General features: G+C 34.6%; 2 protein-coding genes and 1 non-coding gene across 3 annotated transcripts; all 3 read left to right on the top strand.

The window, feature by feature from the left end:
* Positions 1 to 245: 245 nt before the first annotated feature.
* LOC117932963 (subtilisin-like protease SBT3.5) lies at positions 246 to 3,755 on the top strand. Its single transcript, XM_034854290.1, has 10 exons — positions 246 to 371; positions 458 to 549; positions 657 to 754; positions 886 to 1,044; positions 1,127 to 1,797; positions 1,915 to 1,994; positions 2,218 to 2,457; positions 2,548 to 2,662; positions 2,771 to 2,963; positions 3,049 to 3,755. The coding sequence occupies exons 1-10, from the start codon at positions 264 to 266 to the stop codon at positions 3,618 to 3,620; spliced, it is 2,328 nt and encodes a 775-aa protein (XP_034710181.1). The 5' UTR covers positions 246 to 263; the 3' UTR covers positions 3,621 to 3,755.
* A 13,415-nt stretch (positions 3,756 to 17,170) lies between these two features.
* Positions 17,171 to 18,568, top strand: LOC117933012 (homeobox-leucine zipper protein ATHB-12-like). Its single transcript, XM_034854358.1, has 2 exons — positions 17,171 to 17,587; positions 18,011 to 18,568. Exons 1-2 carry the CDS (start codon positions 17,246 to 17,248, stop codon positions 18,347 to 18,349), a joined length of 681 nt encoding a protein of 226 aa, XP_034710249.1. The 5' UTR covers positions 17,171 to 17,245; the 3' UTR covers positions 18,350 to 18,568.
* A 353-nt stretch (positions 18,569 to 18,921) lies between these two features.
* Positions 18,922 to 19,001, top strand: TRNAL-UAG. The gene has a single exon. It is a non-coding gene; the product is annotated as a tRNA-Leu (tRNA).
* Positions 19,002 to 19,074: the final 73 nt, after the last annotated feature.

Here is a 19,074-nt window from a genome sequence, read left to right on the forward strand (position 1 = left end):
CACGAAGTCTTTTTGTCCGCGCGTCAACGACTTCACATGTGGTTTCATGGAATCCACCTCGCTTTCCATTATTCGATCAATCAAACCATCAGCTTGGGTCCCCCTGATGGAAAATCTGTCAAATAATGCCAGGAAAGTGACCTCAGCATAATCAAAGTCCTGGTCGTCATGGTCGGTGCAGTACTCATCTTTTATCTACCATTTAAGGAGTCATTGGACTCCCTTGTTGTTGTATAGCCCCAAGCCCCATTAGCACACATACAATGAGTTCACTTCATGATGGAGGTCTCATATTCATTTTCTTAGCTTCTTTGATCTTGATTCTAAACGAGAAAGTTGGCTCCGTGACTCCTGCACAAGCTAAAAGCAAGGTAAGTAGTCGAATCAATTCTAATCATTCCCTCTCTTCGAAATCCATTTCCTTCTATATCACAGAATTCGCCATCGAAACGCGCAGGTCCACATCGTTTATTTGGGAATGAGGCAGCACCATGATCCAGAACTCATCACCAACACTCATCATGAAATGCTCACTACAGTTCTTGGAAGGTAAACCGGGAAGACAGAGAGTCAAAATCTATCTGCTTTTGTTTGGCATTCTAGATTGAGATAGTCCACTGTCATAACTCTTGGTTCACCATGTTCTCATGATGCAGCAAAGAAGCATCTGTAGATTCCATGCTCTACAGTTACAGACATGGCTTCTCCGGCTTTGCAGCCAAGTTGACAGAAGCTCAAGCACAAGCAGTTTCAGGTATCCTCCATGCTACAAAGATTATAAATTATATTGGTGAATGCTTTAGATTCTAGGTTTATGATATACCTTTGACATCAATATGAAAAGCCAATGTATCAACAGTTTTTCCCTCTTTGTCTTGGCTTTAGAGTTACCTGGTGTGGTTCAAGTCATGCCCTCCCGCCTTCATAAGCTGAAGACAACAAGGAGCTGGGATTACCTTGGCCTCTCCTCTTCACATTCTTCCACCAATCTCCTGCATGAAACCAACATGGGTGATGGAATCATCATTGGTCTTCTTGACTCAGGTTCTCTACCTCTCCCCTGCATGTGTCTGCGCATCTCTATGTCTGAATAAAACTGAATTGCCTCCACTTGAATTGTGAGCAGGGATCTGGCCCGAATCAAAAGTTTCCAGCGATAAAGGTCTGGGGCCAATCCCGTCTAGATGGAAAGGTGGCTGCAGCTCAGGGCAGAGCTTCAATGCAACAAAGCACTGCAACAGAAAACTTATTGGAGCTCGTTATTTCTTAAAGGGACTTGAAGCAGAGATTGGAGAGCCATTGAATACCACTGAATACCTAGAATACTTGTCCCCGAGAGACGCACTTGGACATGGTACACATACATCTTCTATTGCTGGTGGTTCTCCTGTGGTCAATGCCAGCTACTATGGGCTTGGTTTTGGAACAGTGAGGGGTGGCGCACCTGGGGCTCGGCTGGCCATGTATAAAGTGTGCTGGAATTTGGGGGGATACTGCTCAGATGCTGATATACTGAAAGCTTTTGACAAAGCCATCCACGACGGAGTAGATGTGTTATCAGTCTCACTCGGTTCCGGCGACATGCTGTTCACTGAAATTATCAAACCTGATAGCATCCTCATTGGTTCATTCCATGCTGTGGCACAGGGGATTTCGGTTGTTTGTGCAGCAGGAAATGGAGGCCCAAGTGCTCAAACAGTAGAAAATACAGCACCGTGGATATTAAGTGTAGCAGCTAGCAGCATTGATCGGTCCTTCCCTACACCCATCACACTAGGCAACAACCGCACCGTCATGGTAATTCTCCATAATCTGGATTTTGCACTGCATAACAACATAAAATAAAATTTTATATTAATGACTCACTCATACAGCTCTTTCTGTTGCATTATTGAACAACTTGATTACTTGCAGGGTCAAGCCATGCTCATTGGAAACCATACAGGCTTCGCCAGCTTAGTGTACCCAGATGACCCACATGTCGAGAGTCCTAGGTAAATATCTTTCAAGGACAGCAACCTTCTGTTCTAACTTGGTTTTTCACTATTTCTGTTCAGGGCCCTATTGATCCCTTATCCTGCACTGTCACTTCGGATCGCACCTCTTGGAAGGCCTACATTTAAAATCGAGTCCATAAAAATTATTAGACATGAAAATAAATGACTCACTTGTCTGTGTAGCACATTCTATCTATTTACTACGACTCACCTGTTGCAGCAATTGTCTATCTATATCACCGAATGACACTTCAGTGGCTGGAAAGGTGGCGCTCTGCTTCACTTCAGATACATTGGAGACACAATTGGCTGCATCTTTCGTGAAAGAAGCTCGTGGCCTGGGGGTAATTATTGCTGAGAATTCTGGAAACACCCAGGCATCATGCATCAGTGACTTCCCATGTATTAAAGTAAGCTACGAAACTGGAAGCCAGATACTCCACTACATCAGTTCGACCAGGTACCATTATCAACATTATCACAAAAAATATCATCATCATCATCACCATCATTATCCTCATATTGCTTTGTTGTTGAGAGGCTTTTGCAGGCATCCCCATGTAAGGCTGAGCCCTTCTAAAACACATGTTGGGAAACCCGTGCCAACCAATGTGGCCTACTTCTCATCTCGAGGGCCAAGTTTCCCCAGTCCAGCAGTATTGAAGGTATTTCTCCACTAGGCATGCCTAATTAAGATAACCATGTCAGGATTTTGAGAAATTTTCTCTTTTTAGAATTTCACTGACAGCCATGTTGGGCACTGAATGGCACAGCCAGATATAGCAGGTCCAGGTGCCCAAATACTTGGGGCAGTTCCACCTTCTGATCTGAAAAAGAACACCGAATTTGCTTTCCGTTCTGGAACATCCATGGCAACTCCTCACATTGCAGGCATTGTTGCACTACTCAAATCCCTGCACCCACATTGGTCCCCAGCTGTAATTAAATCAGCAATTGTCACAACAGGTTTGTCCCTTCCATTGAACTGCTAATTTCTTCACAAACACCCCCCATCCACTGTCTCTAGATGCTTAAAAACATCTTATTGCAGGATGGACAACTGATCCGTCTGGAGAACCAATCTTTGCCGAGGGAGATCCAACAAAGCTCGCTGATCCATTTGATTTTGGGGGTGGAATTGTGAACCCGAATAGAGCAGCGGATCCTGGTCTAGTGTATGACATGGGTACAGCGGATTATATTCATTATCTCTGTACCTTGGGCTACAACAACTCTGCCATTTTTCAGTTCACAGAACAATCCATACGCTGCCCCACTCGAGAGCATTCTATTCTTGACTTGAATCTTCCTTCCATAACCATCCCAAGCCTCCAAAATTCAACCTCCCTCACCAGAAATGTCACAAATGTTGGAGCTGTCAACTCCACGTACAAAGCCTCTATCATATCCCCAGCAGGCACAACCATAACAGTAAAACCTGATACTTTGATTTTTGACTCTACCATCAAAACTGTTACCTTCAGTGTCACAGTTTCCTCAATTCAACAGGTGAACACAGGATACTCTTTTGGGAGCTTGACTTGGATTGATGGGGTGCATGCAGTGAGAAGTCCCATATCTGTGAGAACTATGATCAAAGAATCTTATGCTAATGACAGCTAAAAGTAATTCGGCTGCTGCGATTATGTCCAGCTTTTGGCTGAAAATTAAAATATAGAACTCTAGTAATGAGCAAACTGCTACTCTATGATAATCAAAATCAGATAAGGAAATAAAATTGTTTCTTCTTTTGCTCTATGCTGCACGTCATCAATGATTGTGTTTTTATTAGAAGAGAAAAATCCATAGAAGTTTTCTGTTCTGTTATTTTCTCAAATGAGCCACAGAGAAGATATATATGGGAAGCTGGGAACATAACGTGAAACTGTGTAACTAAAATGCAACTAATCAATTCTAATTAGTAAAGTAACCTATCTTAATACTCCCCTTCAAGATGGAGAGTGTATGTTGTGAACTCCCATCTTGCTTAGTAAGTGAGCAAACTGAGCTGGGAAAAGAGCCTTTGTAAGCAAGTCTGCAATTTGATGCTGCGATGGTATGTGAAGTGTCTTCAGAATGCCCTTTTGAATCTGTTCACGCACTAGATGACAGTCTATCTCAATATGTTTCATGCGCTCATGAAACACGGGATTTGCTGCAATGTGCAGTGCTGCTTGATTATCACAGAACAGCAAGGCTGGTTGAGGGTGTTCAATATACATATCCTTGAGTAGAGTGAGCAACCACATTAACTCACAAGTAACATTAGCCAAGGACCGACATTCTGCGTTGGCAGAAGAGCGTGATATGGTGTGTTGTTTCTTGGATTTCCAAGAAACTAGAGACCCTCCTATGAAGACGCAAAATCCACTAATCGATCGACGTGTGTCTGGGCAAGCAGCCCAGTCCGCATCAGCAAAGGCCTTAAGCTGAACACAAGACGTTGTGCTGAAAAATAAGCCCTGACCAACTGTTGACTTGATATATTCTAGAACATGATAAGCAGCTTGAAAGTGAGGAACTCGTGGATTAGCTAGGAACTGACTTAAACGATTCACTGAATAAGATAAATCCAGTCTTGTGATTGTAAGATACAAAAGTTTTCCAATCATCCTTCTGTACCTAAGAGGATCATCAAGTAAATCACCATCTTCTTGAGACAACTTTAAGTTTGGATCCATTAGAGTCTTTCGACTTTTGCATCCAAGATATCCAGCCTTAAATAAAAGTTTCAAAGCATAGTGACGTTGACTGATTGGAGTCAAAATATGTGCTCTAATGACACATATTTGATATTATTTGTGCATTAAAGGACACTCAAATCATCCAATTTGACCTAAATCGATGCTAAGGGCCTAGCCATGAATTTAACTTGTATTTTGGAGATTTATCTCAAGCTCAAGAGAAGAAAATAATGCAAATTGAATTACTTTAGATTTTGAAAGATCAAGAAAAGGTTAAATGAAAAAATAAGCGAGTCAAGACTCATGGACCATGAGGAAAGGTAAGACGAGGATATCATGAGTTTAGGAGATGAGAAATGACCATTATGGAGTAAGAAAGAATGCAAGAAAACATGGGAAATGAGGCATGAAGCAAGATTCACTGCATGGAAATTTAGAATTTAAAATCTGGTGAGAACATGTAATTTGATTTTGAGGAAAAATTTTGAGTACTTTAAAAAGTTCATTTTAGGCATACTATATATTGTGTTGAAGATCAATAAGTCAAGAGTCCAACGCTTCAAACGGTATACAAATCGGAGCTAAAATGAAGAAGTTGTGACCATTTGAACAACCGTGCAAAACTGAAGGGCCATTTTGAAATTCAACTTATGAATTCGAAATCCAATTCGAAATGACCTCAATTTCGAATTTACCTACTACCACTTTGATGTTTTGCCTCCTCTACCTTAAGAATTGCATCTAAGGCACTCCATCCACCCTAAGTGGACCCCACACGATTAGAAATCACCATTTGATTATTTTTTAATCATTTTTTAGATAATTATTTTTGTAATAAATGATCAATGAGAGTGAGCCACATGTTAGATAATTAATGATATTATATAAATTCTCTTAGTTTTAGGTTTTAGGGATCTTGGATCTTTTTCCGGAGAGTTAGATATTGAAGGTGGAAGAAAACGACAACTTTGGTTTGTTTTTAGTTTCTTTTTATTCAAAATAGATTTTTAACTTATTATGGATTGTGAATGTGACATCACTCCCATGAAAGGCTAAGAAGCCAACTTGGGGCTTGAAACATGAAAACCTAAGGGTTAGGAAACCTATAGGGATAATGAGTAAATTATTATAACAATAAGATTAATTATTGATTGGGTGACAATTTATCAAATTTTATTATCTTATCATTGTAAGTTAGTTTAGGGAATGATACGGTAAGTTATTATTCAATACTAGTGATTCTTGAAAATTCTTGATCATTAATTACCATCGTCTGCCCTATTAATGTTTGCCTCAAAACAAAATTATAAGGAGTAGGAAGGGTTAAAAAAAGTCAAATCTTAAACTGGTAATCGATCTTATTCATTTGATGGTTTTAGGAATCTATTTTAAAAAGGAAAATTAGGTTTCAGATGCAATTAACTCAAGTTGATCGTAAGTGGCCAAGGATCCCAAAACCAAAAAGATCACTTTACTTAAGAAACCCTTGTTCTCTCTATTTCTATACCTTAAGTTGGATAGTGGAAAACCTCAAACTTGAATCGATTGAATTAATATTCATTTTGTTATTAATTTATTTCATTTACTCAATCTCATTTCATAAAAGATAATTCACAAATTATTTTTTACTTTATGATTTAAACAAAAACAATTCATTTATTTTAATATTGATAATTTCCATAAGCCAGTTTCTGAGAACAATACCCAGAGTACTACAAAAGCCGTAGTAAAAAAAATAAGAGTTTGGGGCATTAAATAGCTTGTATCCATAGAACATCTGGCGTGACATAGATAATGAATAAATAGGAGTTAATATCATTCCAATTGCCATTACAAAAGTAATTAGTATTTTTGGCATTAAAAGAAATTTTTGGCTGGTAATTATTCCAAAAAAGACTATCAATTCTGCAACAAAACCGCTCATGCCCGGTAATGCAAGGGAAGCCATCGATAAGATACTGAACATTGTGAATATTTTTGGCATTGGGATATAATAATTAGTATAGAATTCGTATATAATTATACTAAGTATATCTAAGTGAGTATAAATATAGAATAAGTGCAAGGAAAATAGTACTAACTCTTTCTCTAATTTTTTTTAACTAGAGTTGCTACATAAAAAGGCTAAGTATTTTAGAATAACAGAGAAGTTCAGTCACTGACTAACCAAAATTCCTTTAGAAGACTGAGCAACTTCAAGACCCAAAAAGTATTTCAGATTTTCCAAGTCTTTGAGTTTAAAATGATTATAAAAAAAAACCTTTAAACTGTCCACTTCTTGTTGATTGTTACTGGCAATGACAATGTCATCAACGTATAGAAGTAGAGCCAAGAAAGATGAGTCAACCTTCTTGATGAATAATGAACCATCAGAGACAGATTGCTTGAAACCTATGGCAAGGAGTATACCAGAAAACTTAGAAAACCATTGTCGTGATGCTTGTTTTAGACCATATAGTGATTTGTGCAAATGACAAACAACATTTGGAGGTAAAGGCTCCCCCTCATGGTGATAACTAGGAAGAAGAGACATAAACTTCCTCATGTAAATCACCGTGTAAAAAGGTGTTATTAACATCGAGTTTAGTGAGAGACTAGTTGTGAATTGCAGCTAAGTTAAGCAAGACTTTGATGATAACAAGCTTGGCAACCGAGGAGAAGGTGTCCAAGTAGTCCACTCATTCTTGTTGAGTGTAGCCTTTTGCTACTAAACAAGCCTTATAACGCTTTATAGAACCATTAGCAAAGTATTTGATTTTGTACACCCATTTACAGCCCACCGGGTGCTTACCATGAAGAAGAGAAACCACATATATACCAGGTTTTGTTGTTCTTTTGAGCTCGCAATTCATCAGCCATAGCAATCTGCCACTCCAAAATGTCTGCAACTTGAGCGTAACTTGTGGGTTCGACATGGGAAGAAAGAATCAAACAAAGGTTGTGTGTGTGGAGGACAATTTGTGGTAACTAAGTACTTGAGATAAGGGATGAGAAGTAGAAGAGGACTCAACTATGGTGGAATAGCAATCATAATCTTGAAGATAAGAAGGAGAGTGACGAATATGAGTGGAATCAACTTGTAGTGATGGGGAAGTGGAAGAAATAGAGATTTTTAGTGAGGATGAGGAAACTAGAGTAGGAAGAACGCGGTCAGAGATTGTCATATGTTACACTTGGTGAGGGTGTGTTGTGAAAAGGAAACTTAGATTCATGGAAAACAACATTACGAGAAATGAATTGGGTGTTAGTATCCAAATCAAGCAACTTATATCCCTTGTAACCAGGTAGATATCCAAGAAATATACAAGGAGAAGCACGAGGAGAGAACTTGTGGCGAGGACTATCTAAAGTTGAAGCACAACAAAGACAACTGAAAATTCGGAGATGAGAATATGAAGGTTTCTTTTTCCAAAGCAGTTCAAAGGGTGTTTTGGTAGAGAGAATGGGAGATGGTGTCCTATGAATGAGATAAACTAAAGTAGCAACACAATCATTCTAATAACAGAGGGGAACGTGGGACTGAAAAAACAAGGCTCGAGCAACGATTGTGTGAAAAGGTCCCCAAATATCAAGATGTATCAAATTAAATGGTTCAGATGACAAATGATTTGAAGAAATAAAAGGCAAGCGTTTCTGTTTAGCTAAAGGATAGATAGAGCAACGATTGGAATGTTCAAGATCTAAAGAAATTATCAATTCATTACTCCTCATATTCAGTTTTACATAAGGGGGATGTCCCAACCGATAATGCCAAAGTCTAGCTGAAGACAAGGAGACATTATTACAATGAACTGAAATTTGAGAAACAAGAGAAACAGATTTGCTAGACTCCAAGAAATAAAGGTTCCCTTCTTGTCTACTCTCCCCAATTGTCACTCCCTGAGTAAGGTCCTGAATAAAGCAAAAATCAGGAAGAAAATTAACAGAATATTTGTGGATTTGTGTAATAGGAGTAGAGGAAATAAAAGTTTCTAAAGTGCAAGAGACGTGATGTGTGTCACCCGTATCTAACACCCAGCAAGAATGAGAAAATTGATGTGAATTAGAGATAGATGACAGGGATAATATACCATGAATACTGGAAAAAGAAGCAACAGGCTGCACAATTTCAGAAGAGATAGAGTCGCTTGCATGAAGCTGAGAGCTCAGAAGAGCAATCAATTGTTGGACCTGAGATAGAGTTAGATTCTGAGATGGTGAATCAGTAGAAACAGCAGCTGCGGCTTGATTTGCTTGAACATTCAAATTGTTCTTGGACCGAGGTTCGTATCCTGGGACCATGTATTTTATAGCATTTGTCAATTGTGTGCCCTTGAACACCACAATGTGAACAAACAGGCTTCTCACGCCTTTGTTTAGCTGGTGCAGAAACTGCATTGGCCACAGGAGCAATTTTGGAAAGAGAAGGAATTCCATGGGTTCAAGGGTGCAGAAACGTTGTCTTTCTTCTTGCACTACCAATGCAAAAACTTTTGACATAGGTGGTATAGGATCCATCATGAGTATCTGGGCTCGAGTTTGGAAAGAGAAGACTATCGACCATTTCTTTGCTAACAGAATTTAAGATCCAAGACGTTACCATTAAATTGTAGATATATTCATTATAAAATTCATTGATTTTATGTTTAGTATTATTGATATATTATTTATAATTATAATATTTATAAAAGTATAAATTATATTTATCATCTCATATTAATTAAAAAAATATGTATTTTTGTGTTTATCTCAATTTTTAAGTGGTGTAGCATTGCATTATTAATTAAAAATAAGAAAATAAATAACATTTATACAATAATATAATTATTATAAATATATGTATTATAAAATTAAATAATTTTATTTTCTAAATTCAATGTGTAAAAATAATTATAATTATTGAGATATTTATCAATAATAATATTTATAAAAATAGAAATTATGTTTAACACCTTATATTAAAAAAAATTTATATTTTATATTAAGTTAGATATTGATTTTAAAAAATATTTTGGTGTTTATTTCTAATTTTATTTTTAAATTAATTCAATTAATTATAATTATAAATAAAACAATTAATTTTATATTATTTTTATTTATAAAATATATAATAAATATTTTAATTTTTAAACTTTAATTACTTTATGTTACTTTCACTTTCAAATTAAAAAAAAAAATTATTATCAATTTTATGTGAAAATTGAGTTTATAAAAAAACAAAATTTTTATCATTTTCTAAATTTATTAAATAATTATTTACAAATTAAATAATTTTGTTTTGTTTTATTTTTAAATTAATTTTATTAGATAAGGTTTTAAATTAAAAATGTTATTAGATAAGGTTTAATTTCCTCATGAATTTCCTTTTTTAAAAAGAAAAAATTGTCTCTTCAAGAGACTATATTAAATTTTCTTTTATGATTTTAACCTATAATTTTTTTTAAAGAACTTTTAAAAATATTCTCTCGAAGAAATATTTTTGCCTATAATTTTTTTTTTTAAAAATAAATAAATTATCTCTTCATAAAATGATTTTTACTTTCTCTTTTCTAAAGGCAAAAATGAGGATAGATTTGAAAATACTTTTTTTGAAATACGGTGGTTTACGAATTACTTTCTAAAACTACATCAAAATCCGCTCGGGGTTTGAGATCTTTGGTGTGACCTTCACAGAGGCCGGCTGTGAGGGTGATTTATCAAGCAATAGGGCATGGTCATGTCATGCACCATGGCGGCTCAGGATAAGCTGTCTTATTGCTAGACGGCGGACATAGCTATGTTGGGGTGATCTTGGGTAGCCGAAAGGTGATCCTGGGCAGCCGAAAGAAGATGGGGACGGCTGAGAGATGAGGGGGCTAACTGCATGGGTTTGGACCTTTTGGGGATAGAAGAATTAGTTATGAAGTGCATAAGTAATGGGTTTGTTTTTGGCTAAAAAAAATCTGACTTACTCTAGGTTTTAAGGATGGGTTCAATAATTAGAAAAACTCCGAGTTTTTATTTTAGTTTATAGGTTATGAAACATCAAAAGTAAAATTATTTTACTAATAGGCACAATATTTTTAGATGTAATGATCCGATGACTATGACTATACGAATCACTAATCAATTTTCTAGTGTCACTTTCTTTCTCGAGAGTCAAGACATCCACCAATAAAGGAGATGACACCCACCAACAAAGGAGGTGACACTAGAAGATTAGCTAGTAACCTGGATAATCATTGGATTATCACATCTAGAAAAGTCATGCATTAATATTGACCATGTTTATTTATTTAAAAGTTTCATGTAAACCTATATTCAATCTATTCTTTTTCAGCTATTTGGATGCTATGTTGTTATATATATATTTATACCATTAAAACTTCAAAAATTAGGTTTAAATAAGAGAAGTTTGAAAACCTTTTACGGAGAAAAAAATAAGAGTTCGAAGATTCAAGTTATCGAATCTTAATATGATTTTGAGATGATCTATTAAGAAACATAAGGACTATTGTGTCACAAATATGAAGAATAAGTACAAGTGATATTCATTATAAGACCCATGAGAAAAAAAAAAAAAAAAGATTATATATGATTCTTTTAACGGAGTAGATTCTGATTATAATAGTAGATTTATGATTTTTGCATCTACAAATATGTTAAAACAATCTCTAGATGATTTTTTATATATATTAATATTCAATTTATAATTGAATTTATTTTAAATTATCAGCAGTTATATAGATTCTTAATATAATTAAATCCCATTAATAAAAAATTACAAGTACTGCCTATTCACTATTTTTAAGTAGTTTCTTGGTCATGAATATAAAAATGGATAAATATTATTTGGTTAGGTTTTGGTTTGAAGTGGATATAATATATTAAAATACAAGTGTTTGATTGGAGACAACATGCTATTGGGTATGATATTCTAGTTACAAGGTCAAGTCAATAAAAAAAACAATCGATCTTATCCTCCAATGCTATTGATTTTATAAATATTCCATCAAATCTTTAAAATAATTTTTTTAAAAATGGAAGATATGAAGAGGAATCCAATTGATTCTGTTATGAGGTCAAATCGATGAAGAAAAACATTTCAAAAGCTTAGTATCTTTCTTGACAAAAAAGCTTAGTGAAGATTATCATGTTACATCCTTTCATTTATAGATTCTATGCAATGAATAAGGTCAAGGTAAATTGCTATCAAATAATAAATTCAATCCCGATGGAAATAAAAACAAACATATATTGTATATAGAAAATAAGTCCAAATTAATTTTATTGTAGTGGGTAGGCCAAGGGATTGATTTTGATTTCAACTATTTGCTAATCAAGTTGTGGGCTCGACTTCTTTTGACAAATTTCAAATTCAAAACTATTCATGATGGCTACTAATATAAATCTCATTTAGTCTAGAACATACTTATAATCCTTTAACATTTAGGGAATTCAAGGATCCCTAAAAGATTTTTTGAAAAGTTATAGTGTAAAATGATATCACAAAACCAAATAAAGCAACATGTTTGCATATAGAATAATGAAGATTTTATTAATTGTCAACCCTAATGCCTAGGCCAAGTCAAGGGTGAAGCTAAAAAAGGCGTAGGCCTAACTTAGTTATATACTTAGGTATTAACTAAGTTTTAAAATGAAGTTATTGTTCGAGGTATGATATATATATATATATATATATTGAATTAAAATTCTGTAAATTTAAATTTTTTAGAAAATTGATTATTCAACATGGTATTAAAGCTTAGTTTGATAGGAGGTTTTGAATCACCTCTTCGTAATTTGCATATTTGTTTCTCTATTTGCATGTTTGTAAATCCAAAAGATGTTATTTACATTTGTTTGTCTCTCTTCTCTCTATGTTTCTTTCACATGCAGGGTCTTCTTATACGACCAAAATCCTACAAGTTTAAACTTCTAAAAAATTAATTGTTCAACAATTATGATATGTCTCAAAGTCTCATACAAATATTGCCTTTAAAATGAATTTGCTCTTCTCTAACTATTTCAACTCATTTCTTCAACAAAAAAAGTGTCAATTTCTCATTTCTTTCTAATCAAACACGGTTTCTCCTTTCTATCTACTCAACAATCTCATCTTCTTCTTTTTTTCATCATCCACTTCTTTTAGCAGCTTCAGGTATCCATATTATCAACTTTGAGTAATTGATTTTGACAAATCTAGAATGTATTAACACATGTCAAATGAATTAGGTGCAAACTTGATGATTTACAAATCATACCAAGCCTTTATCAATCTACAAAGTCATCCCTCATCTCACCCTACCAAAGGATGAGTCCAACATCTTCCCCATCAAAAGTTGGGTGCATGTATCTTACAACCATAGAAGATGTGCCACTTGTTTGGATACTTAAAATGAACATGTACGCCTAGTTGGGTCATCAAACCAAACATATTTGCTCAAAAGGAAAGGTTGGTAATCATGGCCGTTCAAGACAAATTGATAAGTCACTTTCAAAATCACCTCAATTGCATGCTCCTTTTACACCTCACAGTCTCCTTTACAAAAGACAACCAAGTGCCTTATACTTGGACACAAAATAATGGGTAGCATGATTCCCTAGTTTTGGTAAATTTACATTTGGCAGAGGAGATTGTGAAACTTGCCTCTCTCATACATCTCAAAAGAACCCCTTTAAATAAATTTTTGTTTTTTGTTTTTCACCTTGATTAGATTTGTTTGGAATATTTTTTTAACTTCTCCCTTTAGAGGGAGTGACTGATTTTATACTTGGAAATTTATTTTTAAAATTAAACATTTTAATTTTTTTTAAAAAATAATTGGCCCCATGTGGCATTTCCAAAACAAAAATAAATTTTTGTTGAAAAAAATGAGACCATATTAAAAAGTTGGATTTAAATACCTTTAAAAGTTGAGTTTTTTTTTTTTTTTTTTGCATTTAAAAAGCTTTTCTAGATAGGGGAATTTAGAATCTTATATTTCAAAATTGCATTTTTAAGCATATTCAAAACTATAATTCTAAAAAAAAAAAGATATTTTCCGTTGTTTGATGTAATGTTTTAAATAACAATTGAAAATATGAAAAATATTTTAATAACTTTTATATTGTATATAAATGTATAAAATTTTCTTGAAAAATAATCTTAGAAAACTGTTTTGTTTTTCCTTATTTAAGATGATGTTTGTTTTTTTTACTTAATTTTAAAAAGAACTTAATACTAAATAGTGTTTGATGGTGTTGAGTACTAGGTTATGTGTTTTTTTTAATATTTTAATTTTATTAAATATTAAAAAAATTAACAGGTTCACTTTAGTTATGGTGGTTCACTTTTAATATTTCATAAAAGTCAAATATTTTAATTTTTTTCATTTAGTAAAAAAAAATTAAAAAAATCAATAATAAGTCAATAAAAAAATTTAATAAAAAAACAAATTATCTAAAATCTCCCAAAACAAGTTCCTATTGACAAAAAGTTAAAAGTTAAAAATAAACCGTACCATCCTTTAAATAGAATTTTGATCTTGAAAACAAGTGAGAACTCTTTTCAATAACTATTTTCGTAGAAGAATTTTCAAAAGCATTCCCAAACAAACCCAAAATTATCCTACCAATATAAGTTGTTTTCCCTTTTTTTTTCTTTCTTTTATTGAAAGATAGTAAATCCCACAGGATAAATACGTGTACAAGTGCTTTTACTATAAAGCTCTTTTGACATACTGCCAACCTTGGTTTCGGCCCCAGCCCCGACCAAGGCCGGGCAAATCCATAAGGCATCCTAAGCAGTGGAAATTGACCGAGAGGCCTTTGTTTTGATCACATACTCTTCACCAACCATGAAATAGACCATGAAACAGACCACCCTCTATGGGAAAAAGAGGCCTTCTCTAACCCACATCACACAAAAAAAACACAAAAAATAAAAACAAAAAAATAAAATCAGGAGATCCATTATTAAGATCAAAACATCTATCTCATATGAATAGGGAGAAAATTCCAGTGGGCTCATGACAAGACTCCTCACGACACTAAAAACCAAAAGGGAAAGGGAGGTTGCTTTGTCCCTAGCCAACCAGTATGATTGGCCATAAATGCTGAGTTTTCTTCCTTTCATGACTCAACTTCACAGCCCCACATCAAGTGTTGTCCATATTCTTCCACAGTTGTTCTCATCTTGGGCTTCTTATCTATATGATTGTGAGAGAAAAAATGGGACTGGATTTTTTCAATGGTCATGCTTTCTCACTTTAACCCCTTCTCTATCCTAAAAGTACATGTCCTTTGTTTCCATTATTTTCGTGCTATGGGAGATTTGTGATAGGTAAAGAGTTCAATCCAAATGGTTCTTGTCTGTACTGGAAAGGAAAATTTTTCTCAATCAATTTTTGGGTTGTTAGATTTCAATAGGATTTTGAGTCCAATCATCTCGATTCTCTGTTCAACCAAGAGTTTGTATTTCATTTTTGTCATTGATGCTCTTTATTATCGTTAAAGAACATAATTTGCATACTGAGTTCAAATCTTACCGATTCTCCGTTCAATCAAGAGTTCGTATTTCATTTTTGTCATCAATGTTCTTTATTATCGTTAAAGAACATAATTTACATATTGAGTTCAAATCTTATAAGTTTAAGCTTTTAAAAAAATTAGTAGTTTAATATGATATCAAAATTCGATTTGACGAAAAATTACAGATTCAAACCACCTCTTCACAATTTATACGTCTGTTTTTTTTATTTATTTATCTTCTCGTAGCAATGAGTCACGGGTGTTAATGAACATTTTAGAAAAATTGATACTTCGACGAGTATATCCAATTTGAAGATCATATTTAGTAAACTTTTGACAAAATAGTTGTATTGAAATTTGTCTACAAATATGATACTTTCGTAGAAAATAACGTGACAAAGCTGTTCTTATTTGACTTCTCGAACTTAATTTTATTCCTTTCAAAAACTATTTCGCCTCCAAGGCCCCAAGGGTACTCATCACAGCAGTCAGAGCCAAACAACAAATGATTAAAATGAATGGCGACTTTGAAAAATATGTTATTTTACCACCCCACTTGCAGCAATCCAGTATATCCTCCGACAGTTTTCTATTTTGTAGAATAAAAAAATAGTCTAATAATTACAAAATTATTATTATTATTATTATTTAAATAAAAAATATCATATTTTCATAAAAAATTTTTTAATTATTTTTGTTTAATTTTAAAAAATAATTATATAAATATGATTAAAAATAAAATACTAAATATAAAAATTATTTTTAAAATATATTAAAAATATTTTAACTTTTCAAGTAGACTTTTTTTCCATAAAATATACATCAAACAATAATTTTTTAAAACTGTTCTTAAAAGTTATTTTTAAAAAATATATATATATTAAACAAAGTCTTTATTTCTAGTGACGACCTATATAAGGGTCTTGAAGGCATTGGAGCGGTTTTTTTAAAAGTCTACTTCATCCTTCCCCAAATACGATGAGTTTAAGAATGAAGTAAACAAGTTTGAGATTTTTTTAAACCTAAATGAGTTGAAGACCGGTTCAATTCATTACTTTTTTTCACCTTGATTATGTATAAAATTAAATTAAAAAATAATTTAATTTAAAATTTTTATTTTCTCCTTTTTAACACATAAAATGAGAAAAACTACTGCTCGACGAAAAAATACCTTATAAAAATTTATAATATTTATTTATTTATAAAATATATGTAATTAAAATTTTTTAAAATTAAATAAATAATAATAGTTAAACCCACACAAGTATGGAAAATTCTCGTATCCATCACATCACATCCTAAACCATTTAAATTTTTTTATTAAAACAAAGATGAGAACATATTTATATAAACAGGGGTGACCCATCCAACACCGTCATTGCCATCCCTAACCTTATCTCATCTACTTATTTCAACAAGTGGGCTAATCCTACTAATATCATCTCAGTTGCCAATTCCTTAGTCTATGGCACGTACGTAACAAATTTGAGGTAGTATTCACAGTCATGTCACCGTCCAATAATGTTAGGAATGTGTAAAACAAGAAGATATCAACAAGATGAACACGGCATGACAAGACCGAATGCCACGCCACAAAGGAGCTTAGAGCGGCTTCTATTTTCAGAAACCACAGAGTTGGTATTTTTTTCTTTTTCCTTTCTGTCATTCCTATTAATAAGTGCACATGGACCGTGTTCTTGAACAGGAAACATGAATCCTAATTTCCTTTTCCGAATTCCTCCACAACTTTGAAGTTGGAGTAGAGAAAAAAATCTACGAATTTTAGTATAGAAATGGTACGAAAAGGAAGTGGACAGATCAGAGATGTTCACAAGACGTGGGAAAGAAAGCGCCACACGATATCTGACCCCATTGGTTAGGACAAACACCAATTGAAAAGTGCCAGTTACCTGAAAGAAGAAGAAAAGAAAAAGACAGAAAAGGAAAAACCATGGGAGAGACTTCCCCATATATTTTAAAGGCCGAGCTATCATCTCTGTCTTCATGATCAATTAAGCAAAGATTATATGTGTATGTATATATGTATATGTATATATATATATATATGTCCATCAAAATAAAATCTTGAATTGAATGATGGAGAGCAGAGGGTGTTCGGCAGAAGAAGCAGGAGAGGAGGGGGAGCAGCTGACTAGGAAGAAGAGCAGGAACAAGAAGAGGTTCAGTGACGAGCAAGTTCAGTATCTGGAGTCAATTTTCGAGTCGGATAGTAAGCTTGAGGCGAGGAAGAAGGAGGAGCTGGCGGTGGAGCTTGGGATGCAGCCGAGACAGGTTGCTATATGGTTTCAGAACAAGAGAGCGAGGTGGAAGTCGAAACAGATAGAGCACGACTACAAAGCACTCAGAGCTAGCTACGATGCTTTAACGTCTCGGTTCGAGTCCTTGAAGGAGGAGAAACAGTCTTTACTCACACAGGTAACCTTACTGATCCTTGGTTAAATTGTGAAGCTTAATTCAGTCTTGTTTTGTACTTCGAAGAGGATGTCAGGTTGAACTCCCGTTGAGCTCAAAGGGTTTAAGGGCTCGCGGTGATGATTTAAGGGAGCAGCGACGCTAGAAATTTTTTTATTCGTTGAACTACGAGTCTGTTTCTATTGTACTTTTAATCCTTTTATAATATAGAGTTCATTACAAAGAGAAAAATTAGAGTGCGACTATAACTGGGAGGAAAGGAAAAGCCTAATTCTTCTCTTTCATTTGATTTGTGAATTCTTGTGAGTTGGTCTACTATGTGGACTAGGGATCACAATGACCATCCAACCGGGTTAAAAATCTTGTCCTTTTTTATTGTGTACTTCTTAAGGTCATAATCATCTTCATTGGCTTTGAATTCAACAGTTGCAGAAGCTGGGTGATCTGATGGAAAAACCTGGTGATGGGGTGGGAAGCGGTTTGGGAGGAAACAGCAGTACTGATGGGGGATCAGACACCGGAGATGATGCAAAATTGAGCTACTTAGAAGGTGGCCTGGACCACAGATTAGTCAAGTGCTCAGACGATGATAAGAGCCGAAGTACAGGCTACTTCGGCCACCAAGAAGGGCCTGAGCTTCTCGACAAATGTGAAAATGCAGATATTTCCTTAGAATCAACCGGAAAATGGTTCGGTTTCGCCTCGGGCGGCTTCCATGATCAGTCATGTACCATTTCACAGTTGTGGGACTTCTGGAGTAGTTAAGAAATGGAATAAATTCTTGGGGTTGTCTACGAGAACATGTTACTCGTCGAAATCAGACGAAAAAACCCGAGTTAGATTCAAGTCTTGACCAGAAGATTTGGGGGAGAGAATAAAGAGAGAGAGGGTGGATGGGGGGTAAGCATGTATGCCCTGGTGCATGTGTCTCTGTGGGAATTTGTATGAATTGTGGAAATGTAATGAAACAAGACTTTGGAATTCCTCTGTTTCTAAATTTTTAAGGTTACAACAGTAGATGAAATCTATATACAAGTAAGATAGTGGGATTTTCAGGGAGGTCTTATGGGAACTGACTCCATGAAGTTCCATGACCAGAGGCTTTCAACAGGTTCTCCCAGCCGATGAATCTACTCACAGGTCACAAGACCTGAACTCTCTGTCCATAGTTTAAGTCACAACACTCACAACCAACTTTCAAAACAAAACTCATAAACTAAGCGGCTCAATCATTATTAAATTATTAAAAAGAATCACTAGATTTGGGCTGGCTGGATTTGGTAGTTTTATCAATTTTTTGGTAATATTAATAAATTTGGGGCATGCCTTTCAATAAGGACAGTTTGGCCGAGTGGTCTAAGGCGCCAGATTTAGGCTCTGGTCCGAAAGGGCGTGGGTTCAAATCCCACAGCTGTCAATTTTTACCCATTTCATTTTTGGGCTTTGAATTGTATGAAACGAACTAAGCCCATCAGCCTTGTGCTTCCCTT

The sequence above is a fragment of the Vitis riparia genome, chromosome 16 (genome assembly GCF_004353265.1).
Source record: "Vitis riparia cultivar Riparia Gloire de Montpellier isolate 1030 chromosome 16, EGFV_Vit.rip_1.0, whole genome shotgun sequence".
NCBI lineage: Eukaryota > Viridiplantae > Streptophyta > Magnoliopsida > Vitales > Vitaceae > Vitis > Vitis riparia.

Bases quoted from the DNA above. Each gene is read 5' to 3' on its own strand.
- LOC117933012 (XM_034854358.1), top strand. From the start codon at position 17,246: ATGATGGAGAGCAGAGGGTGTTCGGCAGAAGAAGCAGGAGAGGAGGGG. The intron at 17,588-18,010 runs GTAACCTTACTG...TGAATTCAACAG, and splicing joins AACAGTCTTTACTCACACAG to TTGCAGAAGCTGGGTGATCT.
- LOC117932963 (XM_034854290.1), top strand. From the start codon at position 264: ATGAGTTCACTTCATGATGGAGGTCTCATATTCATTTTCTTAGCTTCT. The intron at 1,045-1,126 runs GTTCTCTACCTC...AATTGTGAGCAG, and splicing joins CATTGGTCTTCTTGACTCAG to GGATCTGGCCCGAATCAAAA. The intron at 2,663-2,770 runs GTATTTCTCCAC...TGAATGGCACAG, and splicing joins CCAGTCCAGCAGTATTGAAG to CCAGATATAGCAGGTCCAGG.